Raw genomic sequence first — 27,104 nt, 5'->3', positions numbered from 1 at the left:
AAAACAAAACCTCCCACTTCTCTTATCTAAGACGACTAAGGAGTCTTAAATGCCTCTTTAGAATCCTACCTCTCTTCTTGGTAAGTACAGACACTTGTTACTGATCTTATTGCTCATCATCTTGCCTTCTATATTAAAGGAGATGACATCTGTCAAGAGATAATTTTACATTCTTCTAGCAGCGATGTTCCCTAGTCCCTGAACACTCTCTATTTTCAGCACCGTAATAATGACTAAAGTTTGACTACAGCCATATGATCTCTTTAATGCAATATGTAACAGACAAAACTCACCCTCAATAAATACAGGTTTTACCAATGCATTAGATCTGGCATGTCTCTGGCCTGTGGACCAAACCTTGCCTGTGGTGTCAGGGTCGTTATCCGGCCAAGGAACACGATTCCCTTAAACTGGCCCACAGGACGTTGCAGTGTATTACAATATGGGTGGTCCGTACGGCCGTAATGACCGCCCTAATTATAATCTTCTGAGCAGTAGGCAGTTTAAAGCCTGCAGCCTAGAGGTGAAAGAATTGCGCCCTGGCACAGGCAGCGTGGTCACATCAAGTCCTACACTGGCGCATGCTGCAGCCACAGGAGCTGCGTTGGGGCAGCCAGGACAGGTAAGTTCAACCCGAGGAGGAGGGGGATGCTGAATGCTTCCTGCCACAGAGGATCCCGCATACTAAGTTGCAGCCCAGCAATCCCCCATAGGAAGGCGGTACATGTATCATGGGCGGTATGTGCAGCAGGGATATGGACGTTTCTCTCCCTAAACCTTACTATTCTATACTTGTCCTGTATCATCCTATCCTATATTTGTTGTGACAGCACAGCAGGGGGAGACGCACACCACTTTGAAGGAACGCCACGCGCTACTCTGACAGTGTCAGGAATGCTTCAATATAGTCATCAAGCATCCCCTCTCTCCTGTTTATATTCTTAATGTTTCTTACCTTTTGTGATTTAGTATATTTAAAGGGGTTATCAAGGCTTAGAAAGGCATGGCCACTTTCTTCCCAAAACAGCACCCCTCTTGTCCTCAGTTTGGGTGAGATTTTTGCAGCTCAGTCCCATTGGGGACAGGTGTGGTGCTTTTTTTGCAAGAAAGAAGCTGTATTTTTTCTAATCCTGGATAGCCCCTTTAATTCTACTCCTAACATTTCATCATTACTGTGTATAATATAGTTACTTTATTGATGCCCCTAACATCTGCCATAAAGATGTGTTGACAAGCAAAATTCATTTTGATAGATCTGTTCAATAAAGAAGGTTTACTTGCCAAACAATCTCATCCAGAACATGAAGTTTCAGCATTATTTTGCTGTCATGGGATACGCCGTTAATGTATCTGAATCCATTATTATTTTGGTAAATATCATAAATAGACATACGTATCAGCATAGATTATGTTAATAGCTTGTCTTCTTAGCTCTCCCCAGCAGAGGGAGAAGAGGCTTAATTCATGGAGCAATACTGTCATCTAGTGCTACAAATATGGAAGTGCAGCTCACTGTCACTTCTATTGTTCTTCTCACCTGACATTCGGTAACACCGTTCTCCACCTGCTGCAGGATGAGGCCAACTAACTCCAACGCTTCCTCATCTTCTGACACATACTCTTGATATCCTCCCTGAAATACAATAAGGGTTTAGTGTCACTATAGTAAATATATAGTATAATATACAGTACATTGAATAATAACATTTTATTGCAACGCACACATACTTCATGTTTATTACAAACATATGCTCGTTATAATTATAGGGATCACTGTAAACAACGTCTACGTACATAGTGTAAAAAATGCTTAATTTGGTCACATTTGTGCATCCCCACTATGTGCACAAGCCTGACTGTGGGTCTACTGACAGGAACTGACAACTGATAATACAATGTAATTAACAGAGTACTATGTAGCACCTGGGTATAGTGTAGGTGTAATAGGAGGCTTCTTACTCCAATTTCACAGTATAAGGCCACGTTCACATGCTGTAAGACAGCAGCCGTTCTGTGATAGTATAAGCCGGAAGAACATCACTTCTGTGGAATGGGAATGCGGGCACATCCGGGAGTGCCCGCATTCCAATTAACCATAGGAGATCATGTAAAGTATAGCCTGAGCCACACTTTACATTGTCTGTACAGTCAATTGACATGTCAGTTTTTTGTGCAGCTGCATGGGATCCCTGCCAGAGTGTATAAAGTGTGAACAGTGTGCGGGGATTCCCTACAGTACAATGCGATCGGCTGCTGTCATTAAGCACGGCCGTTGTTGCAGGTTTGCAACAACGGCCATTACTTAATGACAGCAGACAATCACATTGAACTGTAGGGAATCCCGGCACACTGTACACACAGTATACACTCCGGCTATTTAATGAAAACATACGTTGTGTGAACATGGCCTAAGGATATAAGCTACCATGCACAATGAGGAAAGCAATTTCCAATAGCTTATTTACTTAGCAATTTGATGCAAGACAATATGAATGCATGAGGAAGGGATCATAGTCCATGAAACGTCCAGCCAGCGGCATGTATGCATGCTAAACCAGGTGATGCCCACGGAGGATCACAGAGTCCAGAAGAAGCAGGGTTGGCTTAACAGTTGGGAGAGTTCCCCATCAAGCACTTTGGGTGAAATTTACTATGTGAATCTTTCATATTATAAACTGACAGCATTCCATCTATGATGTTGTCAGTTCAAGTACCTAGATTTGTCCGCCTATCCTGGTGGGTAGCCCCATGTAAATAAGCCCCATCAAACATAGCTTGGATTTTTTACATAAAATATCCTGCAAATGTACATCAATGTTTTGGACATGAATAACCTTTTATGCTAATATAACACAATGGACCAGACTCCAGGCCTGTCTGTCTTAGCCCATGAAATGATATATTTTTAACATCTCTGATGTGTCTAAAAACACGAGAGGGGGAGGCGGAGCCTCTCATGTTTTTAGACAGAGGAACGACACATCAGAGCTGGGCTAAAATAAACAGGCCTGAAGTTGTGACACGTTTAACCATATCCTTCATCTGTCTTTTGTCTTTACCTTTACCGTAGAAGAAAGCACCTTAATATGCGACCCTCTAAGAAGAAACAACTTCAGCCATTCCTCTATATTTTCCATTATGCTTATATCAGAAGTGCTTTTATCAAGCGGAGGGTTAAAGGCCACTTCACCATTGATTAATCCAATGTCAATGCTAAGAGCAGGTGCATACTGTGGAAGAAGGAAAAAAACTTTGGTTACACAATCATCGCTGCCATCATTTAAAGGGATTCTAATTAACCCTGTATAAAATCCAGCTGTGCTATTTCCTGACATTTTCTTAGTTGCAAAAGCCAATAGTCTATACACAGCTTGCACTATATCAACGGTATCTTATTAAATGGTATCAATCAGATCAAGGGTGCAAAGAAATACAAGGCACTGGACATACCATAGAACACAATAAAGAGAATTGTCAAGAGGTGGATAAAATTCATTGAAGAGGACTAAAAGAAAACTGGTCCAACAAGGCTGCCAAGAGGCCTACAGCAACATTAAAGGAGGTACAGAAATTTCTGGCAAGCACTGTGACAACAATCTGCCATATTATTGATATGGGAGACTGCGAGCTGATGCAGGCCATGCCTGGCGGAAAGGCGTACTGCATATTGCACTGAATAACTAAGCTTATATTCATCTGGTGAGTGCCGGGTTCCTTCTATACTAAAAATGTTGATTTAAAATCAACTGGTGTCAGAAAGTTATATAGATTTGTAATTTACTTTCTCAAAAATCTCAAGTCTTTTAGTACTTATCATCTACTGTATGTCCTGCAGGAAGTCATGTATTCTTTCCAATTTGACACATTGCTCTCTGCTGCCACCTCTGTCTGTGACAGGACCTGTCCAAAGCAGTAGAAAATCCCCACAGAAAAACTTTCCTGCTTTGGACAGTTCCTGTCACAGACAGAGGTGACAGCAGAGAACACTGTCAGACTGGTTGTCCTGCAAGACATACAGCAGCTGATAAGTACTGGAAGACTTGATATTTTTAACTAGAAGTAAATTACAAATCTATAAAACTTTCTGACACCAGTTTATTTAAAGGAAAACATGTTTTGCCATAGCCCATTTAATTTATATATATAACCACATTACTTTAGTTCTTTATTTTTTTCCATTATAAAATATATTAGCTTATTTTTCAATTGCATTGAACAGATTAGAAGTGACATTAAAGAAGGAAAAAGTTCTCAAAGGATTCTACTTGGTCTGACATTTTACATGGCAAAACCAGGAACTTTAAAGTTCAGAAAAAGAATTCAACCGGCTAAAATTGCCAGAGATTTGTAATTTACTTCTAATAAAAAAAATCTCAAGTCTTCCAGTACCAATCAGCTGCTGTATGTCCTGCAGGAAGTGGTATATTTTTCCAGTCTGTCACAGTACTCTCTGCTGTCACCTCTGTCCATGTCAGGAACTGTCCAGAGCAGCAGCAAATACCCCATAAAAAACCTCTCCTGCTTTCTAGACTGGAAATGATATCACTTCCTGCAGAACATACAGCAGCTGATAAATACTGTAAGCCTTGATTTGTAAATGACAAATCTTTGGCACTTTCTGGCACCAGTTGATTTTAAATTTATATAATTGTTTGCTGAACTATCCCTTTAATAGGAGTGTTTGTAGACTTTTTTTTATATTTAATGTACCTTATATACAATGTATATTATAAATGCAGTATGAACATAGCCTAAGATCTTTCATGAGCACAAACATATAAACTATGAACTCCTTACATGATAGTCCAGCAGTGTATTTAGCAGGGCGGCCAGGCTGGATATAGTAACTTTCTTTAGACCTTGTAGAACTATAGCATCAATGTGCATAACAAATTCCTGCCATGCCGGCGATGCTTCACTGATACTGCATGCTGCAAAAGATTGCTGAACAAGGTTGTGAATCCTCTGTCCGTCAGGAACTAGCAAAGCCTCCAGATCATGTTCAATTTTCCTGAACACACATAAAATAATACAACAGTTAAACATCAAAATATTTCAGATTTGTCATTCACATAAATGTAAAAAAAAAAAAATCACAATAGAACAATAGTCTATTATTACAGAAGAACCATATAATGTATGCAAATATTTTATACATAAAGGTGACATACTTTTGTTCTGATATTAATTCGGTGATAGAATAGCTCCTTTGGGATTCCCGGCACGTAAAAATATCCAGATTTGCTGCGCACCATGCGGCGGTGATCTCACTAATGGATCTGTAATTATTTGTGACAATACTGAAGTTGTTATAGAGGTCTGTACAAATGTAGGAAGTAGCAAGTTCAGTGTAATCCATGCTCTCGTCCATGCTCCAAGTGAACACGTTAATTCCATCGCTCAAAATCTGCTGGGAAAAAAGCAATGACTGTGAAATTGATCCATTTACAGAGCAGTAAAAGGGAAATTAATGTGCAAAAGGTCATAATTTTCAGACCATAAAGTGACAATTCTTTGCCCAGAGTACTATACGTATTAAAGACCAAAAGACTGTAAGTAATGAACATGTAACCATTCAGCTGGTGAGAAACGACAAGTCTCGGGACACCCTTTGAGCCCACTGGAGAGTCACAGATTCCACAGTTATGTGCCCAATCCAACAGCTGTTTACTAGATTATAGAACATGACGCACTTGCTGTGGTAACTGCCATAGAATGTACACTATACCTCAGAAATCTTCAATAATTTCTTCTCAAACAGTGCCCTCTGGTGGTAAGAGATTGTTTTTATGACTTCATTGTATTTGGACGCTATCATTTCCAAGCGAGTACAAAGCACTTTAAACCTGTTGTTATTCATATGGCTGATAAGACTTCCGATCGATTCTGGAAGCTAAAGAGTTAAAAAGAAATTATATCATTATATGTTTATCAATAATATGTTTACTTTCGAAGAACACTATTTACATGGACACTGTCCATACAACAACTATTGCATAAATCAACAGTACAGGCGTATATAAGAAAGTGTTTGTAATATATCTTATTAGAGAAAAATAATTCCTTCTTCACTTATCGAACGCTTCACTTAAGGCTAAAATCCATCTTTAACCCCTTAAGGTCAAAGCCAATTTTTGTTTTTGCGCTTTTGCTTTTTCCACTTTATGTCTAAAAGGCCATAGCACTTGCATTTTTTTCACCTAGAGACCCACATGAGCCCCTTTTTTTTTGCGACACCAATTGTACTTTGCAATGACAGACTTTATTTTACCATAAAATATGCAGCGAAACCGGAAAAAAATCATTGGCGCTGTCAAATTGAAAAAAAAAAGGAATTTGTTTTCATTTTATGGAGTTTCGTGTTTACGCCGTTCAACCTGGGGTAAAACTGACTTGTTATATATGTTCCTCAAGTCGTTACAATTACAACGATATGTAACATGAATAACTTTTATTTTATCTGATGGCTTTTAAAAAATTCAAACCATTGTTAACAAATATATGTTCCTTAAAATTGCTCCATTCCCATACTTATAACGCTTTTATCCTTTGGTCTATGGGGCTGTGTGAGGTGTCATTTGTTGCGCCATGATGTGTTCTTTCTATTGGTACCTTAATTGCGCACATGCGACTTTTTGATCGCTTTTTATTACATTTTTCTGGATTTGATGCGACCAAAAATGCGCAATCTCTGAACTCCCCCGCGGCACCATGACGTATCAGATACGTCATGGGTTGCTAAGGGGTTAAAGAGAAGGTTATTAATACACTGGAGGGGAGATTTATCAAACATGGTGTAAAGTGAAAAGGGGTCAGTTGCCCCTAGCAACCAATCAGATTCCACCTTTCATTTTCCAAAGAGTCTGTGAGGGATGTAAGGTGGAATCTGATTGGTTGCTAGAGGCAACTGAGCCAGTTTCACTTTACACCATGTTTGATAAATCTCCCCCACATGTTTATTTTGATCCTGTAGTAAAAGTTTACTCCCCTGGTGACCATTGTTTGTAGGAGAACAAGAAGCAGGTTACATTGAGGAGGCTACCACCTTAATGCAGGATCAGACAACACGTATCATATGTTTGTAGTTTGTAACCATGGAAGTACATAGGCCAAATAAGCAATTTGGACATAAAATGGCACAATAATTTTAATACAACTATACAACTATTGCAAAACTGCAATAAGTTTTGGTGAAATGAAGGAATAAAAAAATAATTAGCTGCAACTTAAAATATATTTTATTTTAATTTAAAAAATTTAATTTTAGATCCAAAAGGCATTGCACCTTGCAGTAAAGTTATTGCACCTTGCAGTAAAGGTATTGCACCTTGCAGTAAAGGCATTGCACCTTGCAGTAAAGGTATTGCACCTTGTAGTAACGGTATTGCACCTTGCAGTAAAGGTATTGCACCTTGCAGTAAAGGTATTGCACCTTGCAGTAAAGGTATTGCACCTTGCAGTAAAGGTATTGCACCTTGCAGTAAAGGTATTGCACCTTGCAGTAAAGGTATTGCACCTTGCAGTAAAGGCATTGCACCTTGCAGTAAAGGTATTGCACCTTGCAGTAAAGGTATTGCACCTTGCAGTAAAGGCATTGCACCTTGCAGTAAAGGTATAGCACCTTGCAGTAAAGGTATTGCACCTTGCAGTAAAGGTATTTCCCCTTGTAGTAACAGTATTGCAAACAGGGGCGTAGCTATGATTCACGGGGCCCCATAACAAAAAAAAATGAATTTGAAAATTTGATGTATATTATATGCTCTGTGATGTGGCCCAAAAAAATAAAATCTCTTGTGGCCTGAGGCAGAATCTTGGCTGAAGCAACTAGAGTGACTGGCAGAACAGAGAGCCAATGGCTGCTTGCTATGACAGTCCACTGTTTTTACCTACAAGGGCTCATCAGGAGCCCTTATGGTTAAATACATAGGTGCAGGAGCAGACTACCTTCTCCTTAACGCCTTATGCACTGCAGTGTGTAAGTGACCCAATGTTCAAAAGACAAGGAGATATCTGCTTTACTGCTCCTGCACTGATAACCCCTGACCTCTGCAGGGAGCTCTGCACATTTTCCTACTTGATTGCAGCAGCCGAACAGAGGTCAGAGGTTATCAGAGGAGATCTCTCTGTCTTCTGCTTGTTAACTCTTTTTTGTGTTGCAGCATGTAAGTAAACATTGGGTCACTTACACACTGCAGTACATAAGGGGTTAAGCAGAAGTACACGCGCTCTTACCTTCTCCCCCCGAGGCCCCCTTCCTGCACGGGCCCCAACTGCCTACCCTGCCTCTATGGTAGCTACGCCACTGATTGGAACTTGCAGTAAAGGTATTGCACCTTGCAGTAAGGGTATTGCACCTTGCAGTAAGGGTATTGCACCTTGTAGTAAAGGTATTGCACCTTGCAGTATAGGTATTGCACCTTGCAGTAAAGGTATTGCACCTTGCATTAAAGGTATTGCACCTTGCAGTAAGGGTATTGCACCTTGCAGTAAGGGTATTGCACCTTGCAGTAAAGGTATTGCACCTTGCAGTAAAGGTATTGCACCTTGCAGTAAAGGTATTGCACCTTGCAGTAAAGGTATTGCACCTTGCAGTAAGGGTATTGCACCTTGCAGTAAGGGTATTGCACCTTGCAGTAAAGGTATTGCACCTTGCAGTAAAGGTATTGCACCTTGCAGTAAGGGTATTGCACCTTGCAGTAAGGGTATTGCACCTTGCAGTATAGGTATTGCACCTTGCAGTAAAGGTATTGCACCTTGCAGTAAAGGTATTGCACCTTGCAGTAAAGGTATTGCACCTTGCAGTAAGGGTATTGCACCTTGCAGTAAAGGTATTGCACCTTGCAGTAAGGGTATTGCACCTTGCAGTAAAGGTATTGCACCTTGCAGTAAGGGTATTGCACCTTGCAGTAAAGGTATTGCACCTTGCAGTAAAGGTATTGCACCTTGACAAGGCATGCAATACAGAAAATGTGAATACATGAGGCCTTTACTGATATAAAAGTTAATCTAATCTTATATGGTAATATTTTGGAAAATATACATTCTGACAGGATGCTGAGAGTTCATTAAGTCTTCACATTAGCTGGATAGCTACCCAATACACCCACACATGAAAGTGGGAAATGTTTAGTTCAATGGGAAGAGGGAAAGAGGGAACTAAGCTGCTGCTAGACAATTCCTTTTCCCACAGGAACTACCTTCAATGTGAATGGAGGTTTCAAAAAGTACTCCGCTTCCCGTAGATAGACCAGCAGATCAGAGTTAAGATTGATCTCTATTGTGCTCAGATACTCCACAGGATCATGGTTAGAAGCAGAAGATTTCTGGAATACAAAAAAAAAGAAAATGAAATGATTGCATATATTACATACAGCATAAAATAAAGAAATATATCTAGGACAGACAGATAACATTTCAGACTATGTATAGGTGGTTTTCTCTCTGCTAGATAAGATTTTAAAGGGGTATTCCAGGGGGAAAGTTTTTTTTTTAGAGAGATTAAAAAAAAAAACTCTCTCTACCTTACGCTGAGGGATTAAAGGGTTAAAGGTGTCTGTATATCTTATATGTCATGCTCATATAAATGTGTTTCTTTGAATGGGGAAAGGTTAGAGTCACCAAAAGACTCGTCTGGTGGTGGCTTTTCTCTCCAAGAACAGGATTGGGTCAAAATAAAACCTTCCTGATCCCTTTCTCCCCCAACATCTCCATTCAGTTGAGAGTCAGGACCCCACACACCATACTCCTTAGGTAGTTGGCCGAACCAAAGAACCTACATAACCAATGTATGGGAGCTTAGAAACTGGCAAGCATCACATTTTGCATTTCGGATAACCTGTGTATTAGGAATACTTACAAGTAGTGGAAGCTTTAGTGAGTCATTCAGTTCTTTATTTACAGCTGAGAGCCAAGATGTTATGAGATTGTTCTCAAACCTTTCAGATGGACATAAGGAAAAACACAGGGTGAGATTGTACAGTGAGGAAAATGAATGGCAAAGCAGACACTATATTGTATACAGCACGGTCAGCATTCTCTTTAGCTTCTAGTAAAGCGTGTCTATCCATAACCATATACCTCCATAGAAATGCCTGTGTTATGATTAACATTACACAAACTTATCATAGACGATGATAATAGACAATGCTCCTTACTCAGGGATGTTCTGCACAATAAATTAACAGTCAATACACAGTCAGTACAGTCAATAAGAGTCAATAAGAGGAATACATGACACATTCTGCTGAAGCATATCTACCTTTCCAGTTCTTCTGACAGTTCAGTATATAGATGTCTCAGTTCCCAGCCCTTGTCTCCTTCAAGAGTTAAAGGCGACACTGTCCTCAATTTTGCCATAGGATCCTCCAGTAAGAAAGACAACGTAGTCAATGTACTGCACAAGTTAGGTTTTTGTTAGGGTGCGTTCACACGTACAGGATCTGCAGCAGATTTGAAGTTGCAGATTCAAAGCAAAGCAACTCTGGGCCATTAAATCTGCTGCAGATCTGCTGCAGATTCTGTACGTGTGAACGCACCCTAAAACACAATTTTCAGCTGACGCATTAAAAGAACGCAATTGTATGACTTAAGCGGTGTATCTCAACATGGAAACCAACCAAGCGTTCACTAGGAGAAAACTTTACTTTAAATGGTCACTGTTATTTCAACCTACTTTCCTCCTTTTGATAGTTAAAGGGGCATTCTCATAAGGTAAAGTATATTTAATCTTGTAAAACTTGTAAAAATAAATAGTTTTGCAAATACATTTATTTACCCAAGTTGTTTTCCAGACATTTGCATTTCTTTCCTCCCACTGCTGTCTGCTCGTAGCCCAGGGTACAGGCCACCACTCCACTCCTAAAGCAGTGGTCAGGCTGGTCACATAGGGAGGTACCGGCCCTCTGTATATATATATGTGTGTGTGTGTGTGTGTGTGTGTGTGGACAGCCCTCTATATACTCCCATTCACATTACTAGCAGGACCTGTGATCATGTGATTCAAAAGTTCTCCATATTTAGAGCAAGTGCAGGACTGAGCCAGACAGGAAGCAGTAAGGGGGTTACAGAGAAGTGAATGACTCTGTATGTGACTGTGTGTATGTATGAGTGTTTGTGCATGTCAGTGTGTGCATGTATGATACTGTGTGTGTGTTGTATTTGCTTATTACTATGGTCTGATCAGTTTTTATAGCAGCATCAGGTCAGGAGGCAGAGCGTCAAGCTGGTGAAAGTCCTGATGCTGCCATGATTAGCTTTCAGAGCAGTATCAAGGCTGGGAGAATGGCTGCTAAATGTTGTGATGCTTCAATGAACAGTTTTCATAGCAGCATCAGGACGATGCACACTTACTGGCCTGAGGCATCCATCAATTAAAAAGAGCCCGCTCAGCCAATACCCTTTTAAAGTGTAAGACCCCCACTGTTCATTAGTTATAATATAGTGTCACTCCTTGATTTGACTGTAGGAGAAAAGCAAGGCTCCATAATCGTATAATGGAGACCGTCTCCTGAAATGGGTTGGAGAGGGTGCCCAGTCCTAACCATTGTTCAGGGCCGGGTCAGGGCAATGGTGTTATCAGGCCATAAAATAATACCCGGTGTACTCATCTTAAGGACATGACAAAACAATGACAATATATGTAGTTGTGATTTTTATCATGCCTACTACTGCACAAAAACCTTTAAGAGAAGCATATATTGACTTACAGAGATCCTTGTTCGAAGTCCCTTAATCCATAGCAGTTTACTAATGGTGGGAGTCATGTTCACATGCAACGGAGGATCGGTTGCCATTGCTTGGTACATGCCCTTCACCTGACTGAGCTCTTCTAGAAACATGTTAAGTAAGTGGTAATCTTTATCCTTTAAATGATCCTGAAAAATATTAAAATAAAATAGTATTCTAATGAATAAAATGAACTTGTGTAAATTATTTCAGTGTTGGTCCATTCACCAGATAATTATGACTGCTGTTATTAGAACACTACACATAGGAAGAATAATAAATCTATAACATTAGCCGGCTGAAATGTCAGAAACCTCCTTATATGCATTGAGAATCTAAATCCCATCTGCACCAAGTATAGATTTTCAGGTCAATAATAGAATATTCAATATTTGCAGATTCCATAGCTCACATCAGGAGTAGACATATGGAAAGACAGAAGCTACGAACTGCAGTGTACCTACATAGTAAATGATTGCTTGTAATATAGTTAAAGCACTAAACATACCCTAATGGTAAAGGGAGTAGGAACACAGTGGCTGACCAATAAACAACAACTATTACCTTAACAACATCTCTTGTAGAGACGCCTTCAAACACCTCCAGCAACTTGAGATGGGAAGCTACAGAAGGACATTGGTCAAGACTATTTCTAAGAATATTCCCAAGCTGATGTTCCAGGATCTGCAGAAAGAAGAGTTAACAAAATTATTCCACTTATGCTATTAGTCCAAAATGTGATGGAAAACTAAGTCAACGATGGAAATCAATTGCTGGACCTAATTTATATTGCTGAAACTAGATTTAGTTTGAATTTTAAAGCCCTCTTTATAAGTATGTGTAAGTTCTATCATGAATAGCGAAACTGGTGAAAGTTCGGATTTTGCAACTTTCCTCCAAACCAAAACACTCTGCATTTGACTCCCAGCATCTGGAGAAGTTGGATGCTGCCCTAGGGGGTTCTAGAAAACATGGATACAGCCATGACATGTCACTGTACATGGACTGCACATATGAATGAACTGGTATGTATAAAATAACAACAATAAGAATAATTTTTAATAAAAAGGATTACTTAAAGGGGTATTCCGGAAAAAAATTACTTTTCCCCTATCCACAAGGTAGGGGAAAAGTAGGAGATCAAGGGGGGTCCGACCCCTGAACCCCCCAGCGATCTCCGTATGGGACCTCACCAGCTCTGATATAAATACAGCCCAGGGTTGGCATGGGACCCATGTCTCTATTCACTCCCATGAAGCAACGGAAAGAGCCGAGTACACTGGAAAAGTGATGTACTCTGCTTTTTACGTCACTCCATAGAAATGAATAGAGCTGCGGGTCGCATGCCCACCCGGGGCTCTATTCATAAGAGCGCCGACGGGGTCCAATACAGAGATCGCTGTGGGGTTAAGGGTTCAGACCCCCCCCTATCTCCTACATTTTTCCTGGAATACCCCTTTAAGCCTGCCCATCAAAAAAGGATAAGCATACATTATCTATACAAAAAGTCCAGTACCTTTATTGTAGTTCTCAAGTCAAAAAACGCTTTCTGAAAAGTGCTGTTTTTACCAGCAGTCAAAACATCTGTGACTTGATTTATAAAAGATTCTTTGGCATGACAATAAGAGATCCAGATTTCTTGCACCATGGCGTCATCACTTGGGGTTCCTGCCCCACCTATTACAGCCACATCGTTTAACGCCTCAAAATGTTTTATTGTTTCCACCACATCAAGAATGTCTTTGCACCTAATAAAAAAAAGGATCAGAAAAATAACTAAATTATATTACTTACCAGGGTACTGGCATGCCCCAAAGAAGCCTACAGTGCACATTGTTTGATACATTATCGAAAGCACAATGTAAATAATGCCCCTCTTATCGTGGTTTCATGACCATTCATGACCGCAGGTGATTGATGCTCGGATGTCCGGGTCAAAGTGGAGCAATGTTCCTCCTCGCCTTCTAAGAAGCACCTTTATTCTTCCACCTACAGAGCTGGTTGGGGTGTCATTTTTTGCACCATGATCTCTAGTTTTTGTAATATGTTTATGTAATATGTTTTTTTTTTTATATTTTTATTTGTATAATGGGAAAGGGTGTTATATAAATTTTTATTGGACCATTTTTATTGGGGGGGATTAAACAGGTTTTAAAACTTTTTTTTATTTTATTTTTTCACATTTTGTATTGCATATATAAGTCCCTTAGAAGACTTAGATATGCAATGCTCTGATTGCATATACTGGTGAATGCTATGCCATAGGATAGCAATCATCAATATTATTAAGCAATCTGTGCATAGAGTCTGCCTGAGAGCAGACTCTATGCACAGATTGCAGATCCGACAGGACAAAGGTAGGTGGCTTATCCCCACCTGTTGGTTCATGTGATCAGGACCCCCACAGTTCTGATCAGTCAGTAACAGGTCCTTGTCCTGTCACTGATTACCTTAAACCCTGCGATTGCTGTGCATCGCAGCGTTTAAGGGGGTTAATGACAGGCAGCTGCGGGACCATAATGTGTGCAGGGCCGATCTTATTGAAACGGCCCTGCACACATTAAAACCCCTATAAATTTAGAAAGCTTATATACGTTACTGCTGCAATGTTAAAAAAATTATATAAAAAAAAATAATAACTGTATAAATATCTTACCGTTCCATAAACACATTCATAGTTTGAAAACAGGGAGCATTGTGCAGGGGCCAGGGAGAATCTATCCAAATGGAGTCCTCATTATCCAGCTTCTTATCATCAGAGAACTGGTCTCCTCCATACACCCATGGAGATGGTACTACATACATGGTAATGTTCTGAGACGCGTCCAATGATTTTTTGTTTCTGCAAAAAAAAAAAAGTAAATATTTTGGTATGGCTACAAAAAGAGATTAAGTGATGTACAGTCAACTTAATGAACAGAATACAATTTATAACTTTTTTGATGATCCACAATACACTAAAAGAAGCTTTCTGGTTTTATATTTTCAGGCCAACACTGAACCATTTGGACAGCATTAAATCCCTTTTAAGTGATGAAGTCATAGCGTACTGCGCTTCCCGAGCTGAGCTTCGTCAGACTTTCAGATCACCCAAGCTCATCTCAGGCTAAATGTTCCAGATAGAAATAGAAGCTATATTAATCTATTACTATACTTGTTTAGGGAAGCTGTTTCCTCCATCTTCTTTACATTGAATTCATCGGCCTTCATTTTTACATCAAGATAATTGCCACGGAATGTTGCGCATATTTTTAAAGCTTCTTTAAGCAAACTGTAAGCCTGAAAAATAAGTCACATAGTTAATGTCTTCTAAGGAAAACTAAAGACATCAATTAAAGGGGACCAATCAGAACGATTGTGCTGATATAGCTCACAGCGACAATAGGATACAGCTCCCCTACCATACCAGTGGTGTCTGCAATGTTATCTTTATATGCGGAAAAAAGTTTTTTAATTCCGTGAGGCCGGGAGAGAGGCGGCTAGTCATCTGGGTGAAGAGCTAAGACTAGTCACAGCTCTCTGCTTGTCAGCATGCTCTGCGGGGATGATTGACAGGCAAAGAGGCTACTAATGGGCCTCTGCCTGTCAATCATCCCCGCAGAGTGTGCTGACAGACAGAGGGTCATGACTAGTCACGGACGGCATTCCGCCCAGATGACTAGTTGCTGCCTCTTACCCACCAGAATAAAAAAGAACGTTTTTCCCAGATACAAGGATAACATTGCAGACACTACTGGTATGGTAGGGGAGCTGCTATAGAGATCTATTGTGTGCCATTGGGAGCTATATCAGCACAATTGTGCTAATTATTCTGGCTGGTGTATATATAGCTGAAATGTTGATCAATAGAGAAATGGGGGGCATTTATCATTGGTGTAGGTTGTCGGATTTAGAAAAGAGGCATGCACATCTTCGTAAATCCGGTGGGGTGAATGGGGCGGTCTTAATAAACCAATCTTAATAAATGTCTCCCACAGTGTATATATACTGTGTAATACGTATAAACCCGAACGTTCGGTATTTGATTAGCTGGGGCTGCTGAACTTGGATAAAGCTCTAAGGTTGTCTGGAAAACATGGATACAGCCAATGACTATATCCATGCTTTCCACATAGCCTTAGGGCTTTATCCAACTTCAGCAGCCACCACTAATCAAATGCCGAAAGTTCGGGTTTGGATGGACTCAAGCATGCTCCAGGTTCGCTCATCTCTAATAAATATGTATCCTGTATCTATATATACAGCAGCCAGACTACTGCTTTTAGAGCAGAGTGGTGGTCAGTAACCTAGACAATAAGCTGTCAACAATGGTAGGGAAGAGCAGCATATAAGGAAAAGAAGATAAGTTTGCTAATGGAAATGTACCTGCAAAAAAATGTAACCCTACAAGTATATTAGTTGAGATGGGAATACCCCTTTAAAGGGGTAGTCCACCCAAAAAAAATTTCTTTCAAATCAACTGCTGCCATGAAGTGACAGAGATTTGTAATTTACTTCTATTAAAAAATCTCAAGCCTTCCAGTACTTATCAGCTGCTGTATGCCCAACAGGAAGTTGTATTATTTCCAGTCTGGAGAGCAGGAGGGGTTTTCTATGGGGATTGGCTCCTGCTTTGGACAGTTCCTGACATGGACAGAGGAGGCAACAGAGAGCACTGGGTCAGACAGGAAAGAAAACACTACTTCCTGCTGGACATACAGCAGCTAATAAGTACTGGAAGACTTAAGATTTTTTAATAGAAGTGAATTACAAATCTCTGGCACTTTATGGCACCAGTTGATTTGAAAGAAAAATTTTTTGGGTGGACTACCCCTTTAAAGCTGATATTATCATGCAGTAAGAAACATGAGTCAATATTTTAAGAACTAAAGGTCTGTCGGTTTGTTTTTGAAACTAAGGATGAAACTATCCAAAGGCAATAGAACCCATGGTTCCATGCACTGGCTACGATGCAGAAAAAGAACTGGGGTGCATATATGTATATAGGATTATGTAGCACTGGAATTACTGCCTACTAAATGTACTTTAGGCTTGTGCCTTAGAGAACTAACCTACACCTTACCTTCATTTACCATATCTTAAAGGATTTTGAAAATGCGGCAGCCGGCAGGGGGAAATTTGATAACCAACTTATCTCTCCCCGTGCCCGTCCCCGCCTTGGGACCCCTGCCGAGCTCTGGGGTGTACAAGTCACAACCCGGCTAATGGACTGGCCGCTCAGCCAGTCAGTGACTGGGGCAGGACAATGCTCCAGTCACTGACTGGCTGAGTGGCCAGTCCATCATCCGAGACAGGCCTTTCCTCCCGAGACTTCATCACAACTCAGGGGAAAATGACTTTCGGTAGGGGTCCCAAGGCTAGTGCTGTCGCTCAACGCGGGCATGGGGAGAGGTAAGTAGGTACTTGTTATCAAACCCCCCCCCTGTCCCTGCCACATTTTAAAAATCCCTGGACTTCTCTTTTAACTTACAATGCAAAGTAAATATATAAGTTGGTAAGAGAGTACCCAAATATCTATACGGCCACCAAAAGAACTGATTGCCTATGGCTATCCAATATGACAAGGCTGAAAATATTTTTAGCGTTAAGGATAAAACCACAGTGTAACGCCAGATTCTACACGACAGACTATTATGTGGGCTTTATAATAGATACATAGTGGCAGGTATGACCTTATCAGATAAAATCAATAAGCTTTTTAAGATTTCAGGGTATTCTGACAAAATACAGAACTCGTGGAGTATATGATCTAGTCTGCCTCTAGACACCTAGAGAGTTCTCCGGCATGATACTGAATAAAACCATACTTTAATCCAAAATAGAGAGACAGAATGCTAGACAGACAACATACAGAGGTAAGTAATTCATTATAACTGGTATTACATATATTTATACAGGAAGCAAAGGAACTTTGGATTCTTACCAGTGGACTGTCTAATATATTAGTTCCCAATAGACACCTTGCTATCTCACGCACCTCATTGGACATCAGCCTGAGCAGATTTACAAATACCTTGGGTTCATGGTAATACCTGTAATGCCGAAGACAACGGAATAAGAATGATCAGAAAAATCAAGGTAAAACCGAATAAAGGTAAAGGCCCCCTTACTTGTGCCTGGTGGTGTACACATAGAATGTCTGCACAGGAGCTATCAATAGAAATGGAATTTCCTGGGCTCCAATGTAAAATCTAGAACAAACCTCCACTACCACCCCAACTACCACTTCACCCCAGATCCCTAAATCTTTATGCTTTGTAAAGGCAAACTACAGTTACAGCAGCGATCAGGAAAGGTGGAAAAAAATGACACCGATAGTATCTTCATGGTATTTAACCTCTTAAGGACGGAGCCAATTTTAGTTTTTGCGTTTTTGTTTTTTCCTCCTTGTGTTTAAAAGGCCATAGCACTTTTGCACTTTGGCGGGTCTTTGCGCTTACGTCGTTCACCGTGCAAGATCAGGAATGTGATAAATTTATAGTTCACGTTATTACGCACGCGACGATACCAAACATGTTTATTTATTTATTTATAAAATGGGGAAAGGGGGTGTTTCATACTTTTATTAGGGGAGGGTTTTTTTTTAAAAGAAGTCCCCCTGGGCCCCCCTCTGAACTCCTCTTGCGGACATATGCCGTACCCATACTGCATATGTCCTTAAGAGGTTAAAGGGGTTGTCCAACGAAAATCTTTTTCTTTAAAATCAGCAGGTTTCAGAAATTTATACAGATTTGTCATTTACTTATATTTAAAATTCTCAAGTCTTTCCATACTTATCAGCTGATGTATGTCCTGCAGGAAATGTTTTCTTTTCAGTCTGACACAAAGCTCTCTGCTGCCATCTTTGTCCGAGACAGGAACTGTCCAGGGCAGGGGAGGTTTTCTATGGGGATTTGCTGGTGCTCTGGACAGTTCCTGTCTGGGACAGAGGTGTCAGCAGAAAGCACTGTGTCAGACTGGAAATAATACACCACTTCCTGCATGACATAAAGCAGCTGATAAGTATGGGAAGAACTTTTTTAATAGAAGTAAATTACAAATCTATATAACTTTCTGACACCAGTTGATTTGAAAGAAAAAGATTTTCACTGGACAACCCCTTTAACAAAGAAACAGCTAAAATGGCTGAATTATTATTATTAATATTATTATTTAGTACACAATTATTTTACCTTGAATGTATCCAAACCCAGAATAAGTGATGAAGCATGACAAAGAAGCATTTCTTCTTCTCTATGGTAGTCTCAGTAGCCTTCAGCTGATCAAAGCAACCAGTCAGTGTTTTAAAAAATGTCAAGTTTTCCATTGCCTCTTGATGTGCCTTTAGAGAAATTTTGGACGTAAAAGAGCTGACAGTCAGCAATCACTGCTAATGCTCCCTTCACACTAGGGGAGAATTTATTAATGCTTTTACCAGAACTTTAGTGTAAAAAAATGAAGAAAAAAAAAAAAACGAAACAAAAAAAACCAACACATTTTATGCAGCAGTGTCAATTTTCGCACAACATGGTGTGAAAAGAGCCTAAGGCATCCCTGTTGGTTCCAGGTGTTGATTTAAATTCAATGTTTTCAGTTCTAGACAAGATAAATCATACATTGCACACATTGGTTACCTACAGGATGTAGTTCAGATTGGACTCCTCAAATACAGTGGGGAAAAAAAGTATTTAGTCAGTCACCAATAGTGCAAGTTCTCCCACTTAAAAAGATGAGAGGCATCTGTAATTTACGTCATAGATAGACCTCAACTATGAGAGACAAAATGAGAAAACAAATCCCGAAAATCACATTGTCTGATTTTGTAACAATTTATTTGCAAATTATGGTGGAAAATAAGTATTTGGTCACCTACAAACAATCAAGATTTCTGGCTCTCACAGACCTGTAACTTCTTTTTTAAGAGTCTCCTCTTTCCTCCTCTCATTACCTGTAGTAATGGCACCTGTTTAAACTTGTTATCAGTATAAAAAGACACCTGTGCACACCCTCAAACAGTCAAACTCTAAACTCCACTATGGTGAAGACCAAAGAGCTGTCAAAGGACACCAGAAACAAAATTGTAGCCCTGTACAAGGCTGGGAAGACTGAATCTGCAATAGGCAACCAGCTTGGAGTGAAGAAATCAACTGTGGGAGCAATAATTAGAAAATGGAAGACATACAAGACCACTGATAATCTTCCTCGATCTGGGGCTCCACGAAAAATCTCATCCTGTGGGGTCAAAATGATCACAAGAACGGTGAGCAAAAATCCCAGAACCACGCGGGGGGACCTAGTGAATGAACTGCAGAGAGCTGGGACCAATGTAACAAAGCCTACCATCAGTAACACACGACGCCACCAGGGACTCAGATCCTGCAGTGCCAGACGTGTCCCACTTAGGCCAGTACATGTCCGGGCCCATCTGAAGTTTGCTAGAGAGCATTTGGATGATCCAGAAGAGTATTGGGAGAATGTCCTATGGTCTGATGAAACCAAAGTGGAACTGTTTGGTAGAAACACAACTTGTCGTGTTTGGAGGAAAAAGAATACTGAGTTGCATCCATCAAACACCATACCTACTGTAAAGCATGGAGGTGGAAACATCATGCTTTGGGGCTGTTTCTCTGCAAAGGGGCCAGGACGACTGATCCGGGTACATAAAAGAATGAATGGGGCCATGTATCATGAGATTTTGAGTGCAAACCTCCTTCCATCAGCAAGGGCATTGAAGATGAAACGTGGCTGGGTCTTTCAACATGACAATGATCCGAAGGACACCGCCAGGGCAACGAAGGAGTGGCTTCGTAAGAAGCACTTCAAGGTCCTGGAGTGGCCTAGCCAGTCTCCAGATCTCAACCCTATAGAAAACCTTTGGAGGGAGTTGAAAGTCCGTGTTGCCAAGCGACAGCCCCAAAACATCACTGCTCTAGAGGAGATCTGCATGAAGGAATGGGCCAACATACCAACAACAGTGTGTGCCAACCTTGTGAAAACTTACAGAAAATGTTTGACCTCTGTCATTGCCAACAAAGGATATATAACAAAGTATTGAGATGAAATTTTGTTACTGACCAAATACTTATTTTCCACCATAATTTGAAAATAAATTCTTACAAAATCAGACAATGTGATTTTCTGGATTTGTTTTCTCATTTTGTCTCCCATAGTTGAGGTCTACATATGGTGTCAATTACAGACGCCTCTCTCATCTTTTTAAGTGGTGGAACTTGCACTATTGGTTACTGAGTAAATACTTTTTTTCCCCACTGTAAGTCAATTCACAGATAAGGGGAAAAAAAATTAAACTCTTAAAGGGACAGTATCACCTAAATTTTCTTGTACTGATTAGAATATATTAACACTGAATAGAAGTGGCCAAATTTAGTGTGGAGCCCCCGCCACGGACTCAGCTCAGAATCCCCCCTGCCTTAGTGTGTCAATGCAATGCCACGTGCCCCAATTGACATGTTAATTGTCTGAGCGGACAGCGGAGGTGCAAAGGAGCACGTGGCATCACATTGACACACTAAGGCAGGCGGCATTCCGCGGTGGGGGCTCAGCGCTGAATTCCGCCACTTATACCTTCAGGGTACAAACCCACACACCGTATCCGCAGCTTATTTACTGCTGCGATACGCAGCAAATACGCAACATACACGCAACAAACACGCAACAAATACGCAGCAGATTAGATCTAAATAACTGGACACAGCATCAAATCTGCACCACCAAATCTGCTTCAAATCTGCTGCGTTTTTGCTGCGTATCTGCTGTGTATACGGTGTGTGGGTTTGTACCCTAACAGTCAGATACTAAAACTGTTCTTTTATACTAATCTGTTTCTATTCTTTAACTGTATTTTTCTTTAATTTATTTTTTGTATATTGTTATGGGTGCTGCCACCTTGTCTAAGCTGTTTTTAACAACATTTAGTGACATGCTTTACAGCAAGCCTCTTTGACCTAGACGACATAGTAAGAGTCTGTCCCCTCAACATGAATGTGAAACATTACTGAGCTCGCTCTGTGACCTGTGAAGAGGTCATTCCACAGGGAGCTGCTATTGTCTCCTCTATCTACTGGTGTCATATGACACAACAATGCTGTACAGATCACTTTACAGCAGCCTCCTCTTATCATCACAGACACAACAGGAAGTCTCAGCTTAGTTTTGGCTCCAGTGGTGAGAATGAAAACTGCAAGATCTCAGGATTATTTTATAATATAGAAACTAAAATGGAAAATTAGAAAAAATGTCATCAAAAGTTCTAAACAAATGTTTAACATAAAAAAATTATTTAAACAAGATCACTGTATGTGTCAAGGTAATCCCTATTATACTGCTGTACTAGGACCAGGACAGAGGTTAATAATCCTTCTTGGGATTATAGGTCATAAAGTGATTTATCTCTTCTACTGATATTGATGAGTACGGCTATGTGCATTCTTGTCAAACACCCAAAGAAAAAGTAAATGTATATACATAATTGCACCCCTATTTATTAAAAAGCGAGGATGAAATATGCTTTACAGCACTGCCTCTAGTTGGTATTTGACTGCCTGTATATATGTGCTGGCTCCGGTTCCTATATACTTAGATATTGTGGCTCAGGCTTTCTAGCTGGTTGATTGATGTCTTGACTTCCGCCTATAAGTTACAGTGCTGTGCCACATTACAGTTACTGCAAAATCAAATATACACCAAGTCCAATTCATATTAACACTACATTTTCAAATAGACTGGTTAATGTCACCGTCATATTGCCAGCGCTATCTGTTATTTGGTTACGTATTATGGTACTTTGTGTCCGTTATGTCCCCTGGTAATCCCATCTAGGAGGGGTGAAACACGTAGGGATTTGAGTGTATTGATTATCATCTTGGGTTTGTAGGAGACAGGCCATGTTATTATGTGCTGTGCCAGATTAACCGTACAGTGGATCCAAACAGTAACCAATCACTTATTATAAGGGTCCTTTGGGTTTTAATCATTTTTACTGCAAGTATAGTGCTGCATACTACACTATTTTTGACAAAACCTTGAAGATTCCTGCATGGACTGGCAGATGGTTGTTCAGAGATTTAGATCTATTTTTTTTAATTAAAGGGGTACTCCGGGCTGGGGTATTTTTACTGTATGGCCAGGAAGGGGTTGGATATAGATGCCGTTGTCCAGTTACCTCCCTAGTCCCAGTTCTCCTGTCCCGCTGCCTGGTCTGAGCTGCAGCTTGAGACGTGACGTCTCAAGGCAGCTCAGCCATTTAGCTGCCAAGACGGGACCCCGCTACGACCGCTGAATGGCTAAGCTGCCTTGAGGTGTCAGGTCTCAAGCTGCAGCTCAGACCAGGCAGCGGGACTGGAGAACTGGGAGGTGCGATCCAGGACCCGGCACTAAAAAAGCCGGGGAGGTAAGTGGACAGCGGCATCTATATCCAACCCTTCCCGACCATACAGTAAAAAGCACCACAGCTCGGAGTACTCCTTTAAATACTGATCTGTAAAATTACATTCTAATAGGTCTGTGATTTATTACATTGTGATTTGTGTGTTGTGTGTTTGACGCTACATATACATTTTATGGCTATGTTCACACAGCATATTTTTCATGAAAAGAGCGTCCGTAGTTTTCAATTAAAATAACGTCCGTTCTTATCATAATGCAATGATTTCCACTAAAATGGGTACTCCAGCAGGGGGGGCCCCCTTTTTTGCTGTGACCAGGGAGGAGGTGGCTGAGAGAAAAGACGTCCACTTACCTCCCCGGTTCCAGCGGTGGGTCCCGCATCGCGGCGCTCTGGTCTCCGGTTCCCGGCCGCTTCCTGGTGTCTGACGCGGGCCTGAGACGAAACGTCTCAGGTCCGCTCAGCCAGTCAGTGACAGAGGTGGGATCTGAGCGGACTTGAAACAGATCCCGCCTCCTTCACTGACTGGCTGAGCGGACCTGAGACATCATGTCTCGGGCCCACGTCAGACACCACGAAGCGGCTGGGAACCGGGGACCGGAACGCCGCGATGCGGGACCCGCCGCTGGAATCGGGGAAGTGAGTGGACGTCTTTTCTCTCAGCCACCTCCTCCCTGGTCCCAGTAAAAAAATCCCCCCCCCCCCCGCTGGAGTACCCCTTTAAGTCAATGCAAACAACGGCCATTGTTGTACACAATGTATTGAACTTTGCCTTTGTTTGCTATGGCCATCAAAATAATGATCATGTCATTTACTTCTGTCTGTGTTCCCTAGACTTCAATGCAATTTTCATTTAAAACAATGGGCGTTGTTTGGAGTGCCAAATAAACTTAATTTCATTAACGGAAAACTTAGTATAGAGACAATCAAGTATGTAATAAAGTAGATACAATAAATAACATTATATAAATATCCAAAAGAACTTAAAGAGTTTAACAAGGGATCCTACAGATTAATGTTAAGCCTTTTCTTTTATTTTGTTAGACTTACCAAGTAGAAATAGATATAGTAAAGAATAAAATCTGGCTTTTCGGGGCGTGGCCTGAAGCTCATGGAGTGAAGACGTGTCTCCTCTGAGCTCCCGGGCCGCCTGTCTTCACACGCCTGCAGCACCCTGGCCCCCGCTCTCTTATGGGGAACAGGCGACACCAGAAGCCCCCCAAGACTCTCCCTACCTCCCGGGCAAGCCGTTCGGCGCAACCGACGCTCCTCCGGTTCCTGGCTCCGGAGTCTTCACCCGCTGCGCCGCGTCCCAACATGGCGCCGGACCCGCCTGTGACATCGGCGAGGTCTGATGCGGATGCTCCCGCCGGCCAGCAGCCACTACAGGACTCCGCGAATCCTCGGGACCGCACTGCCCCCGCTACTTCCGCCTGCCGCGGGCGGCAGGGTGACAGCCTGCACGACATCAGGGGTGAGTCCACCATTTCCTTCTCCCCCGGCCCCACGTGCTCTGACTATGAGGCGCAGTACCCGCCGCTGGAGCAACGGCCTTTTACCCGCAGGCAGGCATCCAAGGAGAGGGCTGCCATACAAAGTGCCACAGCCCAGCACCAGCCGGGCCCTCCACCTGTCGCCCCTGCATCCTCACCTCACTTGTCCCCTGCTGACTTTACATTGACGCCCGCCATCTTGCAGACCCCAGGTGGCCCCTGGTCTTCCCCCTCCTCTCACTCCTCCATGGAAGATTACCCTGCCCCCCCGCATGATGCCTCTGCCCCTTGGGCACAATATCTGAAAAATCTGCCCACTAAGCAGGACTTCCAGTCTCTGATATCTGAGGTCAGCTCTGCATGTAGGGCAGAAATTGCTGCTGTGAGGAATGATATTAAGGCCATTGCTGACCGTGTGGAATTGCTTGAAACTGATCACGAGCAAACCAGAGCACTGACATCTAACCTCCGCAACACTTCTGAGGCTCAGACAGAAGCTATTAGAGAAATGCGCCGACAGTTGGAGGACCTTGACAACCGTGGCCGCCGCCACAACATCAGGGTGCGGGGTTACCCCGAGGCGTCTGGAACCGAGAACCTACATGTTACCCTCCAAAAGTTGTTTAACCAAATTCTGGGTCTCCCAGCAGAGTCCCCCCTGAAACTGGATCGTGCACATAGGGCCCTACGCCCAAAGGGAAGCTCTGCCACTCCCCGTGATATTATTTGCTGTGTTACGGATTTCATGACAAAGGAGGACATTATGCGCAAAGCGCGACTGTCGCGCATTATTGTCTTTGAGGGATGTGAAGTTCAGCTCTACCCGGACCTCTCCCGCATTACTCTTTTGCAACGGCGCCTCCTGCGCCCCCTTCTGGACACTCTGAGAAACAACGGGATTCTATATCGCTGGGGTTTCCCTTTTTCCCTCACGGCCAGAAAGGACGGTCGCTCTGCAACCCTCTTCTCTCCTGAGGACCTCCCTAAATTCTGCGATGCCCTCCAGATCTCACCCCCATCGCTCCCAGATTGGGACCAGCTCACTCCGCCCCCCCCCGCTGCCACGTGTCTGGACTCCGGCTCGACACAGGGGGAAGAAGACCCGTAGCTCTGCCCCCTCCCGCCTCGATCCAGCCTGACTGATGGGAGACTTTAAATGGAACCGCAGGGAGGTGACTCCTTAGGAGCTTCCACCTTTCTTCCCAGGGTCCATTTATCTGGGTCCATGAATGTTACATTATTTGTGGTTGCCTACTGGGCTGCTTGTGTTGTCCTATGTTGTTCCTTCTTCTTTAGTTTGTGCCTTACCCTATTCCCTCTTCCCTCCCTTCCTCCCATCCCCCTCCCCCCTCCTTCTGCATCATGGTCAGTTCTTAAGCTGAACCCTACCCAGTCCCCCCCTCCCCGCCTCCATCCCCCCTCCCTACCCTACCCACCTCTCCCCTTCTACCCTACCCCTTTTGGGATCCCTCTTTGGGGGTTTATTTGTTTTTTTACATTGCACTGTTCTTTTTTTTTTTCATTTTACTATTATAGCGGTGCTGCAGGTTATTCTTACCCTTGCCTTGAGGGGTACCCATGGTGCCCCGTCACTTGGTGCTGGGCGCCATGGCTTCGCCTCCTTATAATCTTGCATGCTCTAATGGGCGGCCCGGGGCTTGACCTGTTGTTGAGCTCCCCGGCTTCTCCCACGTTCCCCACTGAATACAAGTGGACCACTCTGTTTATCCTCATTACTTATTTCCCACTATTGTGGATTGTGTTCGTAGCTGATTGACATTTTTCAGCCATGGTCTGGTATCTCACGCCTGACTTGGCGTAAGGTTACTTAATTGTTTTCTATGTTTTTCTTCTTTCCATGCTTTCTCCTTCTTTGCTTTTCCCCACCCTCTATTCCTCTACCTCCCTCTTGGACGCTGTCTCTCCTCGCTCCACCAGTCACCTTCACTGTAGGGGGGCTCTCTGGCACTTGTGGGCCCTCACTCATTCCGCACCCCCCCCCCCTGGGACCGCCTCACTCATACACGACCCCACTCCTTCGCCCCTTTGACAATGGTTAAGCTACTCACCCACAATGTTAAGGGCCTGAACTTCCCGGCTAAACGCAGGCTCGCCCTTCAGGAATTGCGCCGCCTTAAAGCGGACATCGCTTTCCTGCAAGAAACGCACTTTGAGGCTAGCTCCTCTTTTGCCTTCGCTAAGCGCTGGTACCCTCGCGCCTATCATGCCTACCTTTCTACAAAAAGGGCGGGTGTTGCCATATTGCTGGGGACTTCTTGCCCTTTACAAGTCCTTAAAGATATCGCTGATCCGCAGGGTCGGTACGTTATCTTGCACGGCTCACTTTCCGGGATTAAGCTTACTCTCTGTAACCTGTATGCTCCTAATGTCAAACAAGTAGCTTTTTTCCGCAGGGTGTGCAAACTCCTTGAGCCTTTCCGTGACACTATGTTAATAATTGGTGGTGATTTCAACCTTGTTTTTTCTCCCACTGCAGACAGACA

At 42.3% G+C, this 27,104-nt stretch overlaps 1 protein-coding gene across 1 annotated transcript in view; it reads right to left on the bottom strand.

Annotated features, from left to right (window-relative positions):
* Positions 1–27,104, bottom strand: part of LOC138794189 (uncharacterized) — a 316,322-nt gene that overhangs the window by 272,592 nt on the left and 16,626 nt on the right. Inside the window, exons 7-21 of the mRNA XM_069972965.1 lie at positions 18,897–19,045; positions 17,648–17,756; positions 14,879–15,003; positions 14,381–14,566; positions 13,241–13,472; positions 12,289–12,408; positions 11,706–11,873; positions 10,259–10,362; positions 9,857–9,935; positions 9,198–9,323; positions 5,729–5,893; positions 5,172–5,407; positions 4,798–5,011; positions 3,060–3,230; positions 1,538–1,633 (exon numbers count right to left, since the gene is read on the bottom strand). Coding sequence (XP_069829066.1) covers positions 1,538–1,633; positions 3,060–3,230; positions 4,798–5,011; positions 5,172–5,407; positions 5,729–5,893; positions 9,198–9,323; positions 9,857–9,935; positions 10,259–10,362; positions 11,706–11,873; positions 12,289–12,408; positions 13,241–13,472; positions 14,381–14,566; positions 14,879–15,003; positions 17,648–17,756; positions 18,897–19,045 — 2,280 coding nt within the window. The remainder of the gene's footprint in view (positions 1–1,537; positions 1,634–3,059; positions 3,231–4,797; positions 5,012–5,171; positions 5,408–5,728; positions 5,894–9,197; positions 9,324–9,856; positions 9,936–10,258; positions 10,363–11,705; positions 11,874–12,288; positions 12,409–13,240; positions 13,473–14,380; positions 14,567–14,878; positions 15,004–17,647; positions 17,757–18,896; positions 19,046–27,104) is intronic.

The sequence above is a fragment of the Dendropsophus ebraccatus genome, chromosome 5 (genome assembly GCF_027789765.1).
Source record: "Dendropsophus ebraccatus isolate aDenEbr1 chromosome 5, aDenEbr1.pat, whole genome shotgun sequence".
NCBI lineage: Eukaryota > Metazoa > Chordata > Amphibia > Anura > Hylidae > Dendropsophus > Dendropsophus ebraccatus.
This window is presented reverse-complemented; position numbering and strand designations above follow the sequence as displayed.